Source organism: Medicago sativa, chromosome 3 (assembly GCF_051527215.1).
Source record: "Medicago sativa cultivar Bolivia chromosome 3, Bolivia_mono, whole genome shotgun sequence".
NCBI classification, from domain to species: domain Eukaryota; kingdom Viridiplantae; phylum Streptophyta; class Magnoliopsida; order Fabales; family Fabaceae; genus Medicago; species Medicago sativa.
Genome location: NC_140751.1, coordinates 24899889 through 24919073, shown reverse-complemented (window position 1 = coordinate 24919073; position 19185 = coordinate 24899889). Strand labels below are relative to the sequence as shown.

At 37.0% G+C, this 19185-nt stretch overlaps 1 protein-coding gene across 1 annotated transcript in view; it reads left to right on the top strand.

The window, feature by feature from the left end:
• Window positions 1–11475: 11475 nt before the first annotated feature.
• Window positions 11476–19185, top strand: part of LOC146936605 (uncharacterized) — a 31464-nt gene continuing 23754 nt past the window's right edge. Inside the window, exons 1-2 of the mRNA XM_085749250.1 lie at window positions 11476–12713; window positions 12806–12942. Of these exons, the coding sequence (XP_085605376.1) occupies window positions 11476–12713; window positions 12806–12942 (1375 nt within the window). The remainder of the gene's footprint in view (window positions 12714–12805; window positions 12943–19185) is intronic.

The following is a 19185-nucleotide window of genomic DNA, read 5'->3' as shown; positions in this document are numbered from 1 at the left end:
CACCACAAGTAGAGAAGGATTGTTGTAATAAGCATAAAATTCTCATACTTAAAATGAAGATAATATTAATAAATACAATAACACTATCATTCATTAAATCACACAGAAACTCAACGCGTTTATTATACCTTGGGAATGTTAAGGAAATCTGAGCACTCAGTAGAAGCATTGTTCTTCTCGAGAATGAATGACTGGGTTGGATTATCATAGATAATATTCTACAGTAATAAAATTGAAAACTAAATATAAGTGATAGAAAAAGAAACAATCAAATCAATTATAAAAAAAATAACAGGACAGACACAAAGAACCTCATCAAGTTGTTGCTCCTCTAGCTAAATTTCATCGGGCTGAAGATGAGATTTAATTTCCTTGATTACAGCAGGATCGCGGGAAAAACCTAAAACGGATAATTGATGATAGTATATGGTTGATACTTGACACGTAACACAAACTCATGGCCGAGTAGTTTATCTAGATGTTTTGAATATATTTTAGGATCATCATCACTGACCTTCATAAATAAATACAATTATATAAGTACCATGCAGAAAATAAGATGAAAACTAAATTAGGGATACCTCTTGCATAGTCTTCCTAAGAGCTTGGACAATAATACCAATAACCTGAAGACATTCACTATCCTAAAACACAAACCCAGCCTTGTGACCATCATGAACAACTTGCATAATTACCTAGTATCTGATAAAATGGATAGATAAAAAAACATATCAGAAATGTGCCAAACAAAAAAGCACTCATCCACCACATTAAATTTTAAATATGTAACCTAATCAATGGAGCATCAACATCCTGTCCGCATGTACATCAATAGCTAGCACCATTTGACTTTGATGCCTTTAGATATTGGTGCAATGAACTCGATCACCTTAAATCCGAGAAAGAAACAAAAAAACAGATATAAATCAAAATGTACACTAATAAGTAACTTTGATAAATCATAAAGGAAATTACAACAAATCTTAACTAACTCCATATGTTGATTCTCATTGCTACCAGTCACAATCCAAGAATCAAGTACTCTAAATCCTATTTTCCAAATGTCCAAATCCTTTTTGAGATCCTTAATGTAGTCATATTCCCTTGATATTGAAATCCCTATATAGAAATACAACAATACATCATTGAATTTTATTCCCTTTGTTCATTCTGATATCGAAAGAAGCTAACATATTTCTATGTGATCAATTTTTGTATCATCAAATCAACCTGATCTTAAATGCATAAATTTCTGTATCATCAACTTTCTGGACATCAATGATATGACCAAAACAAATTCACACCTATCAACTTTTGTACGACTCAATGATATAATAAAGAATAAACCAAATATGAAAATTGTTACACCTTTAGGAATACTCATAAAATCAAACAGCTAATCAAGGTCAACACCTGAGCATTTAAGGGAACCTGGCTAGTCCCAACATCCTTCCCACCTCGCCCCATTCCAGCATCAGGACCTTTCCTAGCCTTCATCTTTTTAGCCCGAGGCTATTCAGTCTGCAAGAATTTCACCCCATCACCCAAAGTCTCTGGCGGGTCGGTATCCACCGCAGCCTCCTCCATTCCACCATCATTTTTGGCATTCACATCCTTCCTCTTCAACTTCCTTTGAAAAACACACCCCTGATCAGTAGTTGTACTCCCAACGACCTCCTTTTAGGCCTTAAGATCGCCCAAGTATGTTGGAACAAAATGTGTTTAACAATGAACCTTTGAGAGTTTTGAGGATAACAAGGTATTAAAAGTTGTCTATTGGACTAGCTAATATTTGTTCAAGTGTACAAGACCATATACAAAAACTTACATCTTAAATAGGTTCTGGATGAACAAAAGAGAGCTAAGAAATCAACAAAAAATGAAGCTTAAAGCGTCTGAAGAGAAGTGCTCCTGAAGTCAAAAGTGCTCCTGAAGACAAAACGCTCCTAAAGTGATGACGTCATCAGAAGCAAGTTCATCAGAAGCAACCTCATCAGAAGCTGAAGATCACCAGAAGCTGCAGTTCATCAGGAGATGCAAGACTTAAAGCTTCAAAGGTTGTTCAATGGATTTAAACTCGTCTAAGCATTGCAGAAGACGGGAAATGTAAAGCAACGGTCATTTTGAGTGGATTTGAAGGCATTGGATGCTTATCTTCAAAAAGCGTTGACAAAGTACAATTGTACGAAGTGTACAACCACTACCTCCACTACTCTGCTTTGTCTCAGCTACAAGACAAGAAAACAGCTCTGAAATACAGCTCTGCCTGCAACGATGTTCCTACACAATGGGAATGGATTTGAAATTGATCCTTCATAGGACAACAACCATATCAGGCAAAAGATCATTGGTGATTGATCAAAGCTTCAAACAACTCTTTTTGATGCGCTGGCAATTTCACAACGTCTCTTTCACACCTCTATATAAAGGAGCGAAGACTCAGAGATTGGTAATGCTGAACATAAGACTCAACTACAATTTATAGTGCCAAAACTCTGCTGAAATTCTTCTACATTCAAAGTTCACTTAGAATTTCTGTTTCAAAGTTCATATCTTAGAAATTCTAGAGTCTTAAGAGTCTGTATCTGATTTGTATTGAGAACACCACTGATTGTATATCAAGTGTTCAACCTCAAACATTTTTCTTTGTAATTCTGTTTGATTAGAAGTCTCTTGCAGTTGTGGTTGAGCAATAGAAGTCTCTTGATTAACGACGTTTATCGTTGAACCGTGCATATCATGTTAGTGACAAGGGCACCTGTCAGCATAGTGTTCTCGGCCGTTTCTGTAGGTTGTAGGGGACCTTGCAGTGGCCTATCTTCGAGAGGGATATCCTTATGAGGGAGTAGTTGTATGGCATCCTCTCGAGGTGTACCCACAGGAGAAGTTGAAGATGTCATTCCGTCCTGTTGATGGACACGAACTTCACTTCGTATCCGTGAGCTGGCATCGTTGGCAGTCATGCTAGTTTTTTTGGAAAGCTTTGGTTTTTAGTAGTTTTAATAACGGGGAGAGCTTATGTTCCCACAGACGGCGCCACTGGTCGTACCTGATCAGAAGGTGACTTTCGGCGCTTTGAATGCGGTGGTTTGAATGGTGGTCGAATGCGTCAAGAATGCTTCTTGGAACGGTGGGGGGGGGGGGGGGGGGGGGTACCTCCAGACACTTCGACGCTCAAGTCAGCAGAGATCAAAGAATGAGGGTTTAAAGGGAGAGTAGATTCTACCTTTTGGACTGCTAGGAGTCCCTTATATATAGAGGTGGGCGGCTACAGAGCCGTTGTAATGGCATATGTGTGTCTGGCGGTTACGAAATCGTGGAGGTGTACCGTCGGAGAGAGATTCACGGGAACGTGCGAAGAGATGTTGCAGTTCATTTGAACTGGTCTCAATTGCTTCGTGCACCACCTCGCGAGGAAGGGGTGTGTTGCGAGTAATGTTGCCAAATGTGGTATTTGGGCTTGGATTGTATTGGGCATAAGTAAATGGGCCTTGGGTGTTTTCGACCGGTCCAGAACATAAACCATTTGCAATTTCTTAACATAAAAATCCTAGCAGCGCGGCGATGGTAATATATTAGGTATCAGATAATTTCTTCATTTATATTCCAAATCATTGTTTTAAACCGCCGATTGCATTTTTCTATGGGTTTATGAACTTGATGTTGTTGGTGATTTATCAAGCTTGAAAGCAAAGAAATATTCCTAGAGGAGGAAAATTAACCTTTGGAATCTGAGATGTCATTGTATCACACAACTACAACATTTGAAATTTCTTAACACCAAAACCATATGAGATTGGAGACGATAAGAAATTAGGTATGAAATCATTTCTTCATCTATATTTCAAGTATGTTTTAAATTGCCAATTTTAGTTTTATTATTAGTTTATGAAATTGAATTTGTTGTTGAGTTCTATAGTGTTAAAGCAAATAAATTTTCCAAAAGGAGGAAAACCAACCATTCGGGTCTAAGATCTCGATGCATCACACAATTACACCATTTTCAATTTTTTTAACACCACAACTCTAGGAGTATGACAACAGTAAGAAATTAGGTATGAGACACTTTATTCATATATATTTCAAATCAGTGTTTTAAATTTCTAATTACACGTTTTTCTATTGCTTTATGCAACTGAGTTTATTATCGAGTGCTAGAGCGTGAAATCAAAGAAATATTTCTAGAGTAGAAAAAATTTCTTCTTGAAAATTGTAACGCAAAGAGATTTTTATTGCAATTAATATATTAGTTTTTTTCTCTTAACCATATGCTAATTAAGATGTCATAATGAATACATTATAATATCCAAATCTTGTTTGAAGATAACACATGTAATGAGTTTTCAAATAATATCATATTTACATTAGTTTACTAAAACTTTATATATATATATATATATATATATATATATATATGAGTCAGGATCCATTGACATTAGGTGTAAGTCAAATGACTTACACCAAATCTTAGCCATTAAATCTAAGTAATCCAATGGCTTACAACATTCCATAGGTTTAAACTAGAAAAGAAAATAGAAGAGAAGCACATGATCTCCTCCCTTTTCATTCAGATGAAATAAATCCTTGGAACTCCTAACACACCATCAACATACAACCTAGCAATTTGGTAAATTAACAGTGCCGATAAAAATACAAAATACCATTCGTTAATCAGAGAAATCATGAATATTTGGTTTTCTATTTTACTTTTCTCACTTGGTTGTTCATTTGGTTGTACCCAAGTAACAAAAAAAAACCCAATTTAGGATCCCATGCCCTAGGATAAAGTTTTAGTTGAAATTCAATTACGACATTGTTATCTCTAAATATACTAACCAAATTGTTTTTTTTTTTATAGAGAAAAGTGCTTATAGAATTTCATTAGTAATCAAAGTTTCAATACAATTGGGTATATGAAAATAAATAGTGGGACTAGCGAGAAATGTGGCTTCCCCTAGCGAGAAATAGTTTTATTTTATTATTTATTTATGTGTGATATATGTGCTCTTATGTGATTATTTGCCTCTGTGTGTATTTTTGGTTGGGAATTGTAGAATTCGTTGTAGAAGGGTATTTTAGTCATTTTGGACTTAGGGGCATTCTGGTCATTTTGAGAGTAGGGGTAATTTTGTAATTTTGGATGAGGATTATTTTTAATGTTTAGTAGGAGTATTATTTTACCAAGTTACTAGAGAGGGTGTAGTAATTATTTTAATTACCATTAAGTGACCGTTAATGTTATAATTTACCATTAAGTGAGTAGTGACATTTTGGGTGTTAGAATAGAAATGGGTTAGGCCCATTAAGGTTTAAGAGATAAGCCCAATTGAGTAGAGCTAGTATATAAACTCTAGTTGTTGGTAACACTAGGTTTTACAAACATTATTCATTTCATTTCATTTGGGAAGAGAAGAGATAGAGACTAGAGGCAACAACAACAACAAGGGTTAGAAGGCAAAGAGGGGATTCAACATCTAGGAGCAAAATTGAGGCTTGGGTTAGAGAATCTTGGTGTTAGAGGTAAGAGGGATAGATTTCAACCATAATTCATAACTTTTTCTCTTTACCCATTTTTGTGAAATTGATGAATTGAATCTAATTGTTGTAAATTCGTGCATGATTGTTGTTGTTATGTTTGAGAACATGATTTATAAGATAATTGTATGTTAGTATGTGACTTAACATGTTTAAATGCATAGTTGTTGGTGCTTTGTGTTCTTGAGCAAAATTGATGAAAAATGAAGTTGTGATGTGGAATTGTGCATGAATTTGTGTTCATTAGTTGTTGTTGATGATTGTTGAACTGTTAGAATCGAATTGGTGTAATTGGAATCATTATTTATGGATTCATGAGGAGATTTGTGGTTATGTTGGTGTTTTGAGAAAATTTCATGATTTTGATGAAATGAGCCAAATTGTTGTTTCGGATGCATGATTCATGTTTGTTTAAGTGTATTGAACATATTTTGACCCATAAACACTTTCTGGAACTTGGTTTGGGAATTGGGGGATTGAAAATTGGATTTTGGGGTGAAAAGGGGTGGAACCCGTAACATTTTTTGCTGCAGAACTGTGATGGTTCGCTTAAGCGAACGCGTAAGCGAACCAGCATGTAGGTTCTGACTTGAGTACGCTCAAGCGAACTGTGACTTCGCTTAAGCGAACCTGCGCAGGTTTAGCCACTTTTGATTTTTCGTTTCGTGCACTTGGGGACCAATCCGATACTTCTAAAATGTTTCTTTGGACTTAATTAACCTCTGTTTATACCTATAATCCTACTGGAACATGATTTGAATTGGTTTGGACTTGGATTTGTGAAAATCGTCTAACTTTTATAAAAACGGTCTAAACGTCGATTTTTTTTTCCGAAAACTCGTTTTTCTCCGAAAATTGTAGTGGGATTAGAGTTGTATAATGTTTATATGATTTCTAAAAATGATTGTGATTGGTTTCATCAAGTTTGAACTTGTTTTTCTTTGAAAATGGAAAATTTTGGGAAAGTGATAAAATGAGACGATCTTTGAGTTTTTCAAGAATTCGTCGTATTTGGCCGGTGAAACGCCAAGGTATCCTCTACTGCACTCATATGTGGTCTAGAGGTATGCTTAGTTGAGGCATTGGAACTTGTTTACTTGGTTTTGACTTAAATGTTCAATTAATTTAATTGTTGTGATTTTGAGAGACGAACTTGACTAAAGATGATTTTTGAGAGCCAATTGCTTATGAACCCTTTATGAATAGATTAATATGACTATGAAATGGTGTATGAATGGTTATTGAGTGATGAATATGATGTTTGTGATCATATGTTGTATTTGTTCCTTTATTTAGATTGTAAGGAATTATGTAGAATTGTGGCAACTATATGTTGATTGATGTGGAGATGATTGATGATGTATATATGTGAAAACTATATGTTGATTGAATTGTGGATGTTGTTGGTGATTGTATATATGTCAAGTGGTGGTGAATTGTTGTCGATGTATATATACTAATTGAATGGTGATGAACATGTTTATGTTATGTTGTTTGTTGAACATGTTAAATGTTGATTGTTGGTGGTGTAATTATGTGACAACTTCATGTTGTGTGATTTTTGATGTTGTTGGTGATTGTATATATGTTAAATTGGTGGTGAATTGTTGATGATTGCATATATACAAGTATTGGTGATGGTGAGGTGATTATTGTTTCTGTGAACATATGCATTTGTAGTTGAGTCATATGTTCATGCATTCATGACTGATGGTGGTGGATTTTATATCCAAGACTGATGGTTGCGGAATTTATATCCAATTAAGGTGAGTATGATGTTTTTGTTGCATCGAAGGTGACGACCTTGAGGTGTTTTGGTACCACATGCATCTAGAGAAGAGTCTAGAACATTGCATGCATTTGAATAATTGATGAGTGTGTCATAATTGAATATATGACTTGGCGAATTTGTGTATTGGTGAAATTTGGTGAATGTTGTGATTGTGTGGATTGATGTATAAGTATGTCATACCCCAATTTTTGACCTAAGGATCCTACATACATACACTAACACGTGTCGTTTGACTCTGTTCAATCTTTGACTTTTCAGTGAAATTTCGACAGAAAGTATTTTAAAATACCTCATTTTTGGTACCGAGTCGGGTACTCTACTCTCTGCCTTTTTTTAATCGTAATTTCCATCTTTTATGTTGTTTAAATTAATTCGATTTTTATTTTAATTAGTCATTCATTTCTTTTTAATTAATTACTTTCTTTTAAGGATAAGTCCAAGTCTGTATAGTTTGTATTTATTGCTTCTATTATCATTTTATTTTTCTTTTATTATTATCTGATAAAGTCCAAAAAGAGTCCAAGTTCAAATCCAAACAGAAGCTTCATCAGTCCATATCCAACGCAACCATTTCTGCGCCTATCAGCAATTCTCCAGCAACAGATACATGTCCTTCTCTGCAAGCCAGGAATTCGGTTTCTTTTTTCTCAAACCCTAACCCAACACTATAAAACCAAGCCTGCACATACACATGAAGGGGGGGGAGGGGGCCAATTCATCATAGAACACGGCACAAGAGACCAATTTTCCAACACCAAAACCCACACCACCGTATCAGACCCTCAATCATCACACTCAAAACCTGCAAATCGCAAAATCATCAACAACACAGCCGACACACAAATTTCACAGTTTCACATACACAGGATCCTATACACAAAAATCATACAACAACCACACAATAATTCAAGTCGCAACAGACCCAAAAACCATTCAATCCCAATATCCATTCGCGGTCACAACACAACTCAAACCCACACAAACCATCGAACCACCAATCAATCGTCACAGTCCAAGCAAATCCAGAACCCAAACATCACGCATCATCATCAAACCTCGACACAGAGAAGTTTCGTCAACAACCTACAACAATCATCGTCGTCGCACACCGGAACCGCATCCGAGGCAATTCGACACCACAAACCAGGAACAGGTGCAAACCGAACTCAACTAACGGCAAGGCAGAACCACTCGAGCCCCAGGTCTACTGCAACAACGACATCGCCGCTGTCATGCTCAAACATAAACGATAAGGCCATCCAGATCCGTAACTAAAGAACGGTATCCCCTTTCTCTATGTATTGATCTAAGGTTTTGTTTTTATATATATATATATATATATATATATATATATATACTGTTGCTGGAATCTGTTAAAATAAGAAGAGAGTAGAAAGGAATCGGAATTATGGTGTCGCCGGAACCATCCCTAACCCCCACCGGAAACTCGAAACCATGGCGGCTTGTTTGAAGCTCGCAGGAAAGTTGTTGAAAAAAGAAGAACATGAATAGAGAGAGAGGAAGAAGAGGGAAGTAAGCTTATTTTATTTTGTGTTATTGAAAAATAAGAAAAGAAGAAGAAAGAATAGGAACAGAGAGAAGGCGAGAGACATGAGGGAAGAGAGAAAAAGAGTCTGAATGAGTGAAGAAAAGGGAACGCACCTCTTTATAGGTGCAATGTTCCAGTGTGCAAGGGTGCATGGTATTATCATGCACCCACATGCTACCTTCCTTTGATTTCCAATCCAATGGTCCCTGATGCCATCAATAGTGATTTGCTTTAGGCTGTCTGATTTTTAATCAGACGGCGCAGATCAATCCCTTAAGCCCAGCGCCCCTCAAGTTCTTTAGGCCCAGTTCCATCATTTTTACTTACTGCACGTCCCTACTTACTGCCTGCACCCTTTCCCTGCATTTTATTTATTTTGATTACTCTTGCATTGCATATTTAATTCACATCACATATAATTTGCATATTTAATTCACATCACATATAATTTGCATATTTAATTCACATCACATATAACTTGCATATTTAATTTGCATTGCATATTTATTCGCTCCTTTCACATCCTTTCTTTCTTAGTTAGGTTTATCATGTTTAGTTTGCCTCCCCCTTTTTTTATATTTTGGCATTTTATTTTACAAGCAAGAATTTAGATTGTATAGTAGGCTTTAATGTAACTTATTTATTTTCGTTTTCTTGCACACCATTTAGAATGTAAAATAGGTATTAATGTATTTTATTTATTTTCTCGCAGACCGTAGGATGTATTAATAGGTTTTTTTGTAATAGCTTAGATGCATGTGTGCGTGCGTGTGTGTATGCTTTACTTTTTTATGCCTCGTAGTTTAGGTCAAAGGCCCTTGTGGTGGCCCAACGCCACCATGGGGATCCCTACGCTTTTATTTCTTTATGCTCCGTTAGTTTAATTTTTATTCTAGTTATTCAAAAAAAACAACAAAAAACATGCAAATAGTTAAAAAAACACAAAAATATTTTTCTTTATAATAAACCTTGATCTTAAATCGAGTGACGTCCTTTTTATTTTCTTTCCTTAATCAAACTTCAATCCATTTAATCATATTTCAAGTCATTTTTCTTTAATATAAAAAATACAAACAAATTCATTTTGCCATTTGGCTTTTCCATTTTTAAAACCTTTTTCAAACTAATAAAAAACACACAACCAATCAAACGTCAATTTTTACCACGAACTACGTGATTTTGATCCCTCACGGGTACGTAGGCAAGGGACTCGTCCTTCCAAATCAATAAAATGTAGATAATTAGGTCTTCCCTTTTTTTTAATCATTTCAAATTCTTTTTTTCAAAAATAAGCAAGTTATAGCACATCATTTAAATAAAACCAAGAGGTTCCCGTAGAGTACTACGGACATAAAGGGTGCTAACACCTTCCCTTTATGTAACTAACCCCCGAACCCTAAATCTTTTCAAAATGTGGGGTGTTTGAACTTTTTTCCCTTTTTTCTCAAAAAATTAAATGTTCAGTCGTGAAATAATAAAGTGAGTCAAAAGCTAATCAAATAGCCTTGATCTCCGAAAAATGACGCGATAGAAATGGCGACTTCACTGGGGACCCCCCTAAGAGGGTTGAGCCTAACTTGGTCTTATTTAATTTTTGTGCTATAACTTGCTTAAAAAAAATCAAAAAAATAAAAGATGGAAATTCGTGTAAATATTTGTTCTTCCTTCTTCTTTCTCCTTTCTTAAACGTGAGTGGTGAGATAAGTTCTACACCTGGACTTGAGGGAAACATAAGATAGGATGGTGGTATAATCAAAGTTCCATACCGAGAGTAAGTTTCGGGATATGGCACATGTGATAACCCCACTCAACGGAGGTCTCTTGGAAGTAATTTATGTCGACATGAGTAGTCGTGATTGGCATTGCTATTTTCAAGTGAATGTTAATGTTGAGGACCTTTAGTTACCTTTAACCCATCTTGGCCTTTTAGGACGTAGTGCGGTGGCTAATCAAGAGTAGTCTTGAGTTGGTTGATACGCGATACTACACTCAGACGAGACTTTCTTACGAACGTTGTGGGACCGGAAGTAGTTCCGCAACCCGATAATGTTCGGAAGTGGTTGACAACTCTGGGAACTTGGTAGAACCCTTGTTACAAGTGCAAATAAAACCATAGTCCTTACCAAATGGCGTACATACCCTTGACTCCATCATCATGGACCTTAAACCTCACCATGTTTTCTCAGTTTTTGTAGCATATTCATGCATACATGCATTCATTCATAAAAAAAAAAAAATTCAATATCGAAGGACTTAGATCAGTTTTTTGTAAACAACAAAGGTATGAACTTTAACATCAATAAATACATCTTCAAAAGTCTTAACTAGACTTTAGCTTTGCTAGGAACTTTTTCCTTAGTTTTGCTTTTGCTCTCAAAAAGGGGACTGTTTGTAATATTTTCAATTATCAAATGAAACAATGTTCCTTATGATGTTTACAATTACTTTGACAAATCCTTCGATAAAATAAATATTTTTGCATAAGTATCATGCATCATTTTGCATTCATAGTTTCTAGTCTGTGTCTCATACTTTGTTTCTGCCCACAAAAGGTCAATCTATCAGTCTACTCGCATCTACACCACTCGAGCAAATCAGAATGGATCATCTTAAACAAGAGAACCACAAGCTTCGTGAAGAGGTGACAACCCTCCAGGCCGAAAATGAGATTTTGAAGAACTTAGTATCTTTGATGACGGTTGCACAGAGTCGGCCAGTATCTCTTCCTATTGTCAGTACTCAAGCTCAGACGGTTGCTTCCACTACCCCGATTTCAACAGTGTTTGCTAGTACTCCTCAACATGCTATGCTGGAAGGATATCTCTGGAGTACACCTTTAAGTGCTAGTGAAATACTCTGTCCCGTTGTTTCTAAGGTTCAAACTCCTTTTGTGCAACAATCAGGCCCTTTGCTCCCTCAAGCTGCTATGACCTACTCAGCTCCTTTGGTTCATAAACCCATCTATCAACCAGGAAGTGTGGTTGCATATAACCAGGTAGAAGAACTGAGAGAGAAGTTTGATGCATTACGGTTGGAATTGAAAGCTCTCCGTGGGGAAGAAATGTTTGGGGAGAGTGCTTATGATCTCTGCTCGGTACCAAATGTCATGATACCACCCAAATTCAAGGTTCCTGATTTTGAGAAGTACAAAGGGAATACTTGCCCTAAAGACCATTTGACAATGTATGCCAGAAAGATGTCCCCTCAAGCCGGCAATGATGAGCTTCTTAACTACTACTTTCAAGATAGTTTGACTGGTGCCGCTTTGAAATGGTACACGGGCCTAAGTCGTGATGATGTCAAAACTTTCATTGATTTGGGCGACGCCTTCGTCCGACGATACAACTACAACTTGTACTTGGCCCCAGACAGAGACGATCTGCAAGCCATGACCCAGAATGATAATGAATCTTTCAAAGCATATGCCCAGCGATGGAGAGATTTTGCCGATCAAGTCTGTCCGCCTCTGGAAGAGGAAGAATTGACCAAGATTTTCTTGAGGACTCTAGATCAGTTTTATTATGAGAAAATGGTTGGAAGTGCTCCCAACAACTTCGCAAAGATGATGATTATAGGAATGCGCCTTGAAGAAGGGGTCCGAGAAGGACGTCTGGTCAAAGAAAGTGTTCCCGTTGACCGTTCAGAGGAGGAAGACCAAGAAATGAATGTGGTGGAAAGTCAGCCTCAACAACAGTATTTGGCTTATCACCCTGCTTCCGCTGATATGCCTTTCATAAGTGCTGTTCAAAATCCGGGTTATCAACCCCAATTTCAACAATGTCAACAACAGCCTCGACAACAGGCTTCAAGGAAACAGATTGATCCGATTCCCATGAAGTATGCAGAGTTGTTCCAAAATTACTCGAAAAGAATTTGGTCTACACTAAGGCACCTCCTCCAGTGCCAGCAAAATTGACATCCCGGTACAGGCCGGATCTCTTTTGTGCTTTCCATCAAGGGGCACCAGGTCATGATATCGAGCACTGTTTTGCGTTGCAGAAGATAGTTCAGAAGTTGATCCGAAAAAACCTTATACCTTTCGAAGAGTTTGAATTTGAATGTGCAAGTTAATCCGCTATCGGATCTTGGTATCTAAGGTTGACACATGAAATGTTTAATCTGCAATCGGATCGTTGTTGATGTTTATTTCTATTACTCATCTGTTCAATTAATATGTCTGTTTGTTGCTTTATGTTTTTTAAAAAAATAAAAATCCTTTCGTCCCTCCCGAGACGGAAGTGAACTTGTTTAGGGCTTTTTGCTTTATGTATTTTCATCATTAAAAAAGTCGCTTTGATCCCGACTTTGTTTTTATTTTGTGCTTTTTTTCTGGAAAAAATGGTAATACAAAAAACAAAAAAAAAATTATTTTCCCTTTAATCATTTCCACGTATCTGCATAATCATAATGTTTATATCAATAATCAAATCATGCATTAATAAACCCGTTGAATACATTAACTATATGCTCTCTCCCGACTTTGAACTCCATGTGTCCGAAGATGAAGAAGAGGAAAATGAAGAGACTCCAGACAATATCTCTCGCATACTGGGGCATCTTAGCCGTCGAAGTTACAAAACAAAATATCAAGAAGATTATCAGAAGATGGCAGTCACTTACAAAGACTGGCATGAGATGTTACCGTTGCCTCACAGGAGTATTGTGCTTCATTACACATTTCAACAGGGGCAACCCCCCTCCTTCCCCAATATGCAACATAGAGGTTGTGCTTTCCGTGGAGGTCGAAGTCCCTTTGATAGGAGTTCTGCTAAAGTCCAAACATGATCGAATATAAACGCATGACGACCTTGTACAAATATATTCAAAAGGAGGTTTGAAACGAACTTCCAACAAAAAGGTTCGTCCCCATGAATTTCAAGAAGGGAACTTTGTACTACTTTCCAACCAGACTCCAGGGGCAAGTGGGCGCCTAACTATGAAGGCTCGTGTACAATGACTTTTACAACTATGTATGGTGACAAACTCACACGTCCCGTGAATGCCGATGCAGTCAAGAAATACTTTGTCAAAAAATAAAAGCTCGATAAGTCGCAAATCTTAAAAAGCGGCTTAGGCAAAAATGAGCGTCTCGGTGAACTGAAAACCCGAAAGGGCGGTCCAGGCAAAAATTAGAGACATGAACAAAAATGATTATCCTGATAGGTCGAAACCCAAAAGGGCGATCTATGCAAAAGTTAAGGATCATGACAAGTAACTGCATCAGTCAGCACAATCCACTTGGGGCATCCAGTCGTCAAAAGAACCTCCGATTCGAAGCATCTGCAGATCAAAGACTCGGAACTGGGGCATTCAAAGTTTTCATGAAGTATAACGGTTATTGTGTTCAATGTACCTTCCCATATATTTACCATTTTCCAAATTTTTCAAAGATCCGTGGGGCAACGCCATTGGTAGGCCACTACTCAATTCATTAAATTTGAGCCTGTGCCCATTTATTTGGAACTTCCGTTTATTCTATTTGCAAAATTTCTTCTTTTTGATGGCAACACTTAAAGCAAAAATTTTCAAAATACAAAACTCTTTTTTTAACATCTTTTGAAAAGTGTGAACAACAAACACACTCTCTTTGAACTCATGTGTAGTTGAAGCGTACATCAACATCCGCCTCGAGAACGGTTACATTCCGAAAGAGAAACATGGCTAAGCATTATGGAGAGGACCTCTGCTTCTAGCAAGATGCTTTCACGGTCAAAAAAAAAATTAATTACAAAAAAGAAATACAAAAGTAAATGCTTGCTAAGTTGAAAACCTGAAAAGGCGGCTTAGGCAATAGAGAGCGTCCCGGTGGACTGAAAACCCGAAAGGGCGGTCCAGGCAAAAATTAGGGGCATAAAAAAGGAATATATTCCCGGTGGACTGAAAACCCGAAAGGGCGGTCCAGGCAAAAGTTAGGGATTTTCAAAAGAAAAAAAACAAAAAAACATGACTGTTGAAGCATACCAGTGGAATAACACTCCGTGCCGGTTTACAAATGGCGACTTCTTCCAGACTTTTGATCAACAATGGGCTTTATCCCCAGGAGCATCAGCCGCTACCTTGTACCAGGTTTTACCCCGTCAAATGGCTCGATTTGTTCACAATAGTATCATCTCCAAGGAAGCTTGCCGAGTGTTTGTACTGCGATATCAGTCCGCCTCCCATCTTACCCGTCTTGTCTCGTTTCATCGAGTTACCCATCATATACAATTTATACAGTCGTACAAGTTACATTCATACGTTCATACATCCATTTATACAACCGTACATTCATACATTAATACTTTCACATATTCTCACATTCATGCATACACAATATAGACACAACATCATTCATACATGGTTGCATCAGTCACCCATAATCTTTTTTTGGCTGTATCCTTTCAGTTCGATCTTCACTTATTATTGTGTCAAGCGAATAGCTTGCAAATATCTTTTTACCTCTGTGTCAAGCGAATAGCTTGCAAAGATCCTTTGTTACCTCTGTGTCAAGCGAATAGCTTGCAAACCATCTACTGTTATCTTGGTGTCAAGCGAATAGCTTGCAAACCTCTACTGTTATCATGATGTCAAGCGAATAGCTTGCAAACCACTCTTGTTATCCTTGGTGTCAAGAGAATAGCTTGCAAACCCCTTTTGTTACCTATGTGTCAAGCGAATAGCTTGCAAACATATTTTGTTATATGTGTGTCAAGCGAATAGCTTGCAAACATTTTTTGTTACCTGTGCGTCAAGCGAATAACTTGTAAACATCTTTTGTTACCTATGTGTCAAGCGAATAGCTTGCAAATATCTTTTGTTACCCGTGTGTCAAGCGGATACCTTGCAAAAAATTCTTGTCTTATAAAAAGTGTCATCCCCAGCGTTAGCTGTTCCAGTGATGTCACTAATCAATTTCAATTTCAATTTCAATTTCAATGGTGTCATCCCCCAGCGTTAGCTGTTCCAGTGATGTCACTAATCAATTTCAATTTCAATTTCAATAGTTTTGTCCCCAGCGTCAGCTGTTCCAGAGATGTCGCTAAAAGTGTTGTCTTCATTAAGCTATCGTCTCAAACCAATACGGTAGTAGACAATCATTTTCCCCAGTAAAACTGCATTCCCCCTAGCGGAGTCGGATCCCATTCTTCAACGAGTTTAGGTATCCCGTCGTTGTTTCTCGTCTCAGTCAAGTCAACTTTGTCGTCCTGCATTCAAACAAGCATTTCACGAGCATTCATAGCATCTTAGGTCCAAAATTGGTGTACTTTGTATTTAAGTCTCTTCGCTCCGATCGAATTAAAGATTCCATCTTCAAATCTCCAGACGAAGAAACTTAAATAGGGGCATCTGTCATACCCCAATTTTTGACCTAAGGATCCTACATACATACACTAACACGTGTCGTTTGACTCTGTTCAATCTTTGACTTTTCAGTGAAATTTCGACAGAGAAGTATTTTAAAATACCTCATTTTTGGTACCGAGTCGGGTACTCTTCTCTCTGCCTTTTTTTAATCGTAATTTCCATCTTTTATGTTGTTTAAATTAATTCGATTTTTATTTTAATTAGTCATTCATTTCTTTTTAATTAATTACTTTCTTTTAAGGATAAGTCCAAGTCTGTATAGTTTGTATTTATTGCTTCTATTATCATTTTATTTTTCTTTTATTATTATCTGATAAAGTCCAAAAAGAGTCCAAGTTCAAATCCAAACAGAAGCTTCATCAGTCCATATCCAACGCAACCATTTCTGCGCCTATCAGCAATTCTCCAGCAACAGATACATGTCCTTCTCTGCAAGCCAGGAATTCGGTTTCTTTTTTCTCAAACCCTAACCCAACACTATAAAACCAAGCCTGCACATACACATGAAGGGGGGAGGGGGCCAATTCATCATAGAACACGGCACAAGAGACCAATTTTCCAACACCAAAACCCACACCACCGTATCAGACCCTCAATCATCACACTCAAAACCAGCAAATCACAAAATCATCAACAACACAGCCGACACACAAATTTCACAGTTTCACATACACAGGATCCTATACACAAAAATCATACACCAACCGCACAATAATTCAAGTCGCAACAGACCCAAAAACCATTCAATCCCAATATCCATTCGCGGTCACAACACAACTCAAACCCATACAAACCATCGAACCACCAATCAATCGTCACAGTCCAAGCAAATCCAGAACCCAAACATCACGCATCATCATCAAACCTCGACACAGAGAAGTTTCGTCAACAACCTACAACAATCATCGTCGTCGCACACCGGAACCGCATCTGAGGCAATTCGACACCACAAACCAGGAACAGGTGCAAACCGAACTCAACTAACGGCAAGGCAGAACCACTCGAGCCCCAGGTCTACTGCAACAACGACATCGCCGCTGTCATGCTCAAACACAAACGATAAGGCCATCCAGATCCGTAACTAAAGAACGGTATCCCGTTTCTCTATGTATTGATCTAAGGTTTTGTTTATATATATATATATATATATATATATATATATATATATATATATATACTGTTGCAGGAATCTGTTAAAATAAGAATAGAGTAGAAAGGAATCGGAATTATGGTGTCGCCGGAACCATCCCTAACCCCCACCGGAAACTGGAAACCATGGCGGCTTGTTTGAAGCTCGCTGGAAAGTTGTTGAAAAAAGAAGAACATGAATAGAGAGAGGAAGAAGAGGGAAGTAAGCTTATTTTATTTTGTGTTATTGAAAAAGAAGAAAAGAAGAAGAAAGAATAGGAACAGAGAGAAGGCGAGAGACATGAGGGAAGAGAGAAAAAGAGTCTGAATGAGTGAAGAAAAGGGAACGCACCTCTTTATAGGTGCAATGTTCCAGTGTGCAAGGGTGCATGGTCTTATCACGCACCCACATGCTACCTTCCTTTTGTTTCCAATCCAATGGTCCCTGATGCCATCAATAGTGATTTGCTTTAGGTTGTCTGATTTTTAATCAGACGGCGCAGATCAATCCCTTAAGCCCAGCGCCCCTCAAGTTCTTTAGGCCCGGTTCCATCATTTTTACTTACTGCACGTCCCTACTTACTGCCTGCACCCTTTCCCTGCATTTTATTTATTTTGATTACTCTTGCATTGCATATTTAATTCACATCACATATAATTTGCATATTTAATTCACATCACATATAATTTGCATATTTAATTCACATCACATATAACTTGCATATTTAATTTGCATTGCATATTTATTCGCTCCTTTCACATCCTTTCTTTCTTAGTTAGGTTTATCATGTTTAGTTTGCCTCCCCCTTTTTTTATATTTTGGCATTTTATTTTACAAGCAAGAATTTAGATTGTATAGTAGGCTTTAATGTAACTTATTTATTTTCGTTTTCTTGCACACCATTTAGAATGTAAAATAGGTATTAATGTATTTTATTTATTTTCTCGCAGACCGTAGGATGTATTAATAGGTTTTTTTGTAATAGCTTAGATGCATGTGTGCGTGCGTGTGTGTATGCTTTACTTTTTTATGCCTCGTAGTTTAGGTCAAAGGCCCTTGTGGTGGCCCAACGCCACCATGGGGATCCCTACGCTTTTATTTCTTTATGCTCCGTTAGTTTAATTTTTATTCTAGTTATTCAAAAAAAACAACAAAAAACATGCAAATAGTTAAAAAAACACAAAAATATTTTTCTTTATAATAAACCTTGATCTTAAATCGAGTGACGTCCTTTTTATTTTCTTTCCTTAATCAAACTTCAATCCATTTAATCATATTTCAAGTCATTTTTCTTTAATATAAAAAATACAAACAAATTCATTTTGCCATTTGGCTTTTCCATTTTTAAAACCTTTTTCAAACTAATAAAAAACACACAACCAATCAAACGTCAATTTTTACCACGAACTACGTGATTTTGATCCCTCACGGGTACGTAGGCAAGGGACTCGTCCTTCCAAATCAATAAAATGTAGATAATTAGGTCTTCCCTTTTTTTTAATCATTTCAAATTCTTTTTTTCAAAAATAAGCAAGTTATAGCACATCATTTAAATAAAACCACGAGGTTCTCGTAGAGTACTACGGACATAAAAGGTGCTAACACCTTCCCTTTATGTAACTAACCACCGAACCCTAAATCTTTTCAAAATGTGGGGTGTTTGAACTTTTTTCCCCTTTTTCTCAAAAAATTAAATGTTCATTCGTGAAATAATAAAGTGAGTCAAAAGCTAATCAAATAGCCTTGATCTCCGAAAAATGACGCGACAAAGTACATTGGTGAAATTTGGTGAATGTTGTGATTGTGTGGATTGATGTATAAGTACATTGGTGAATT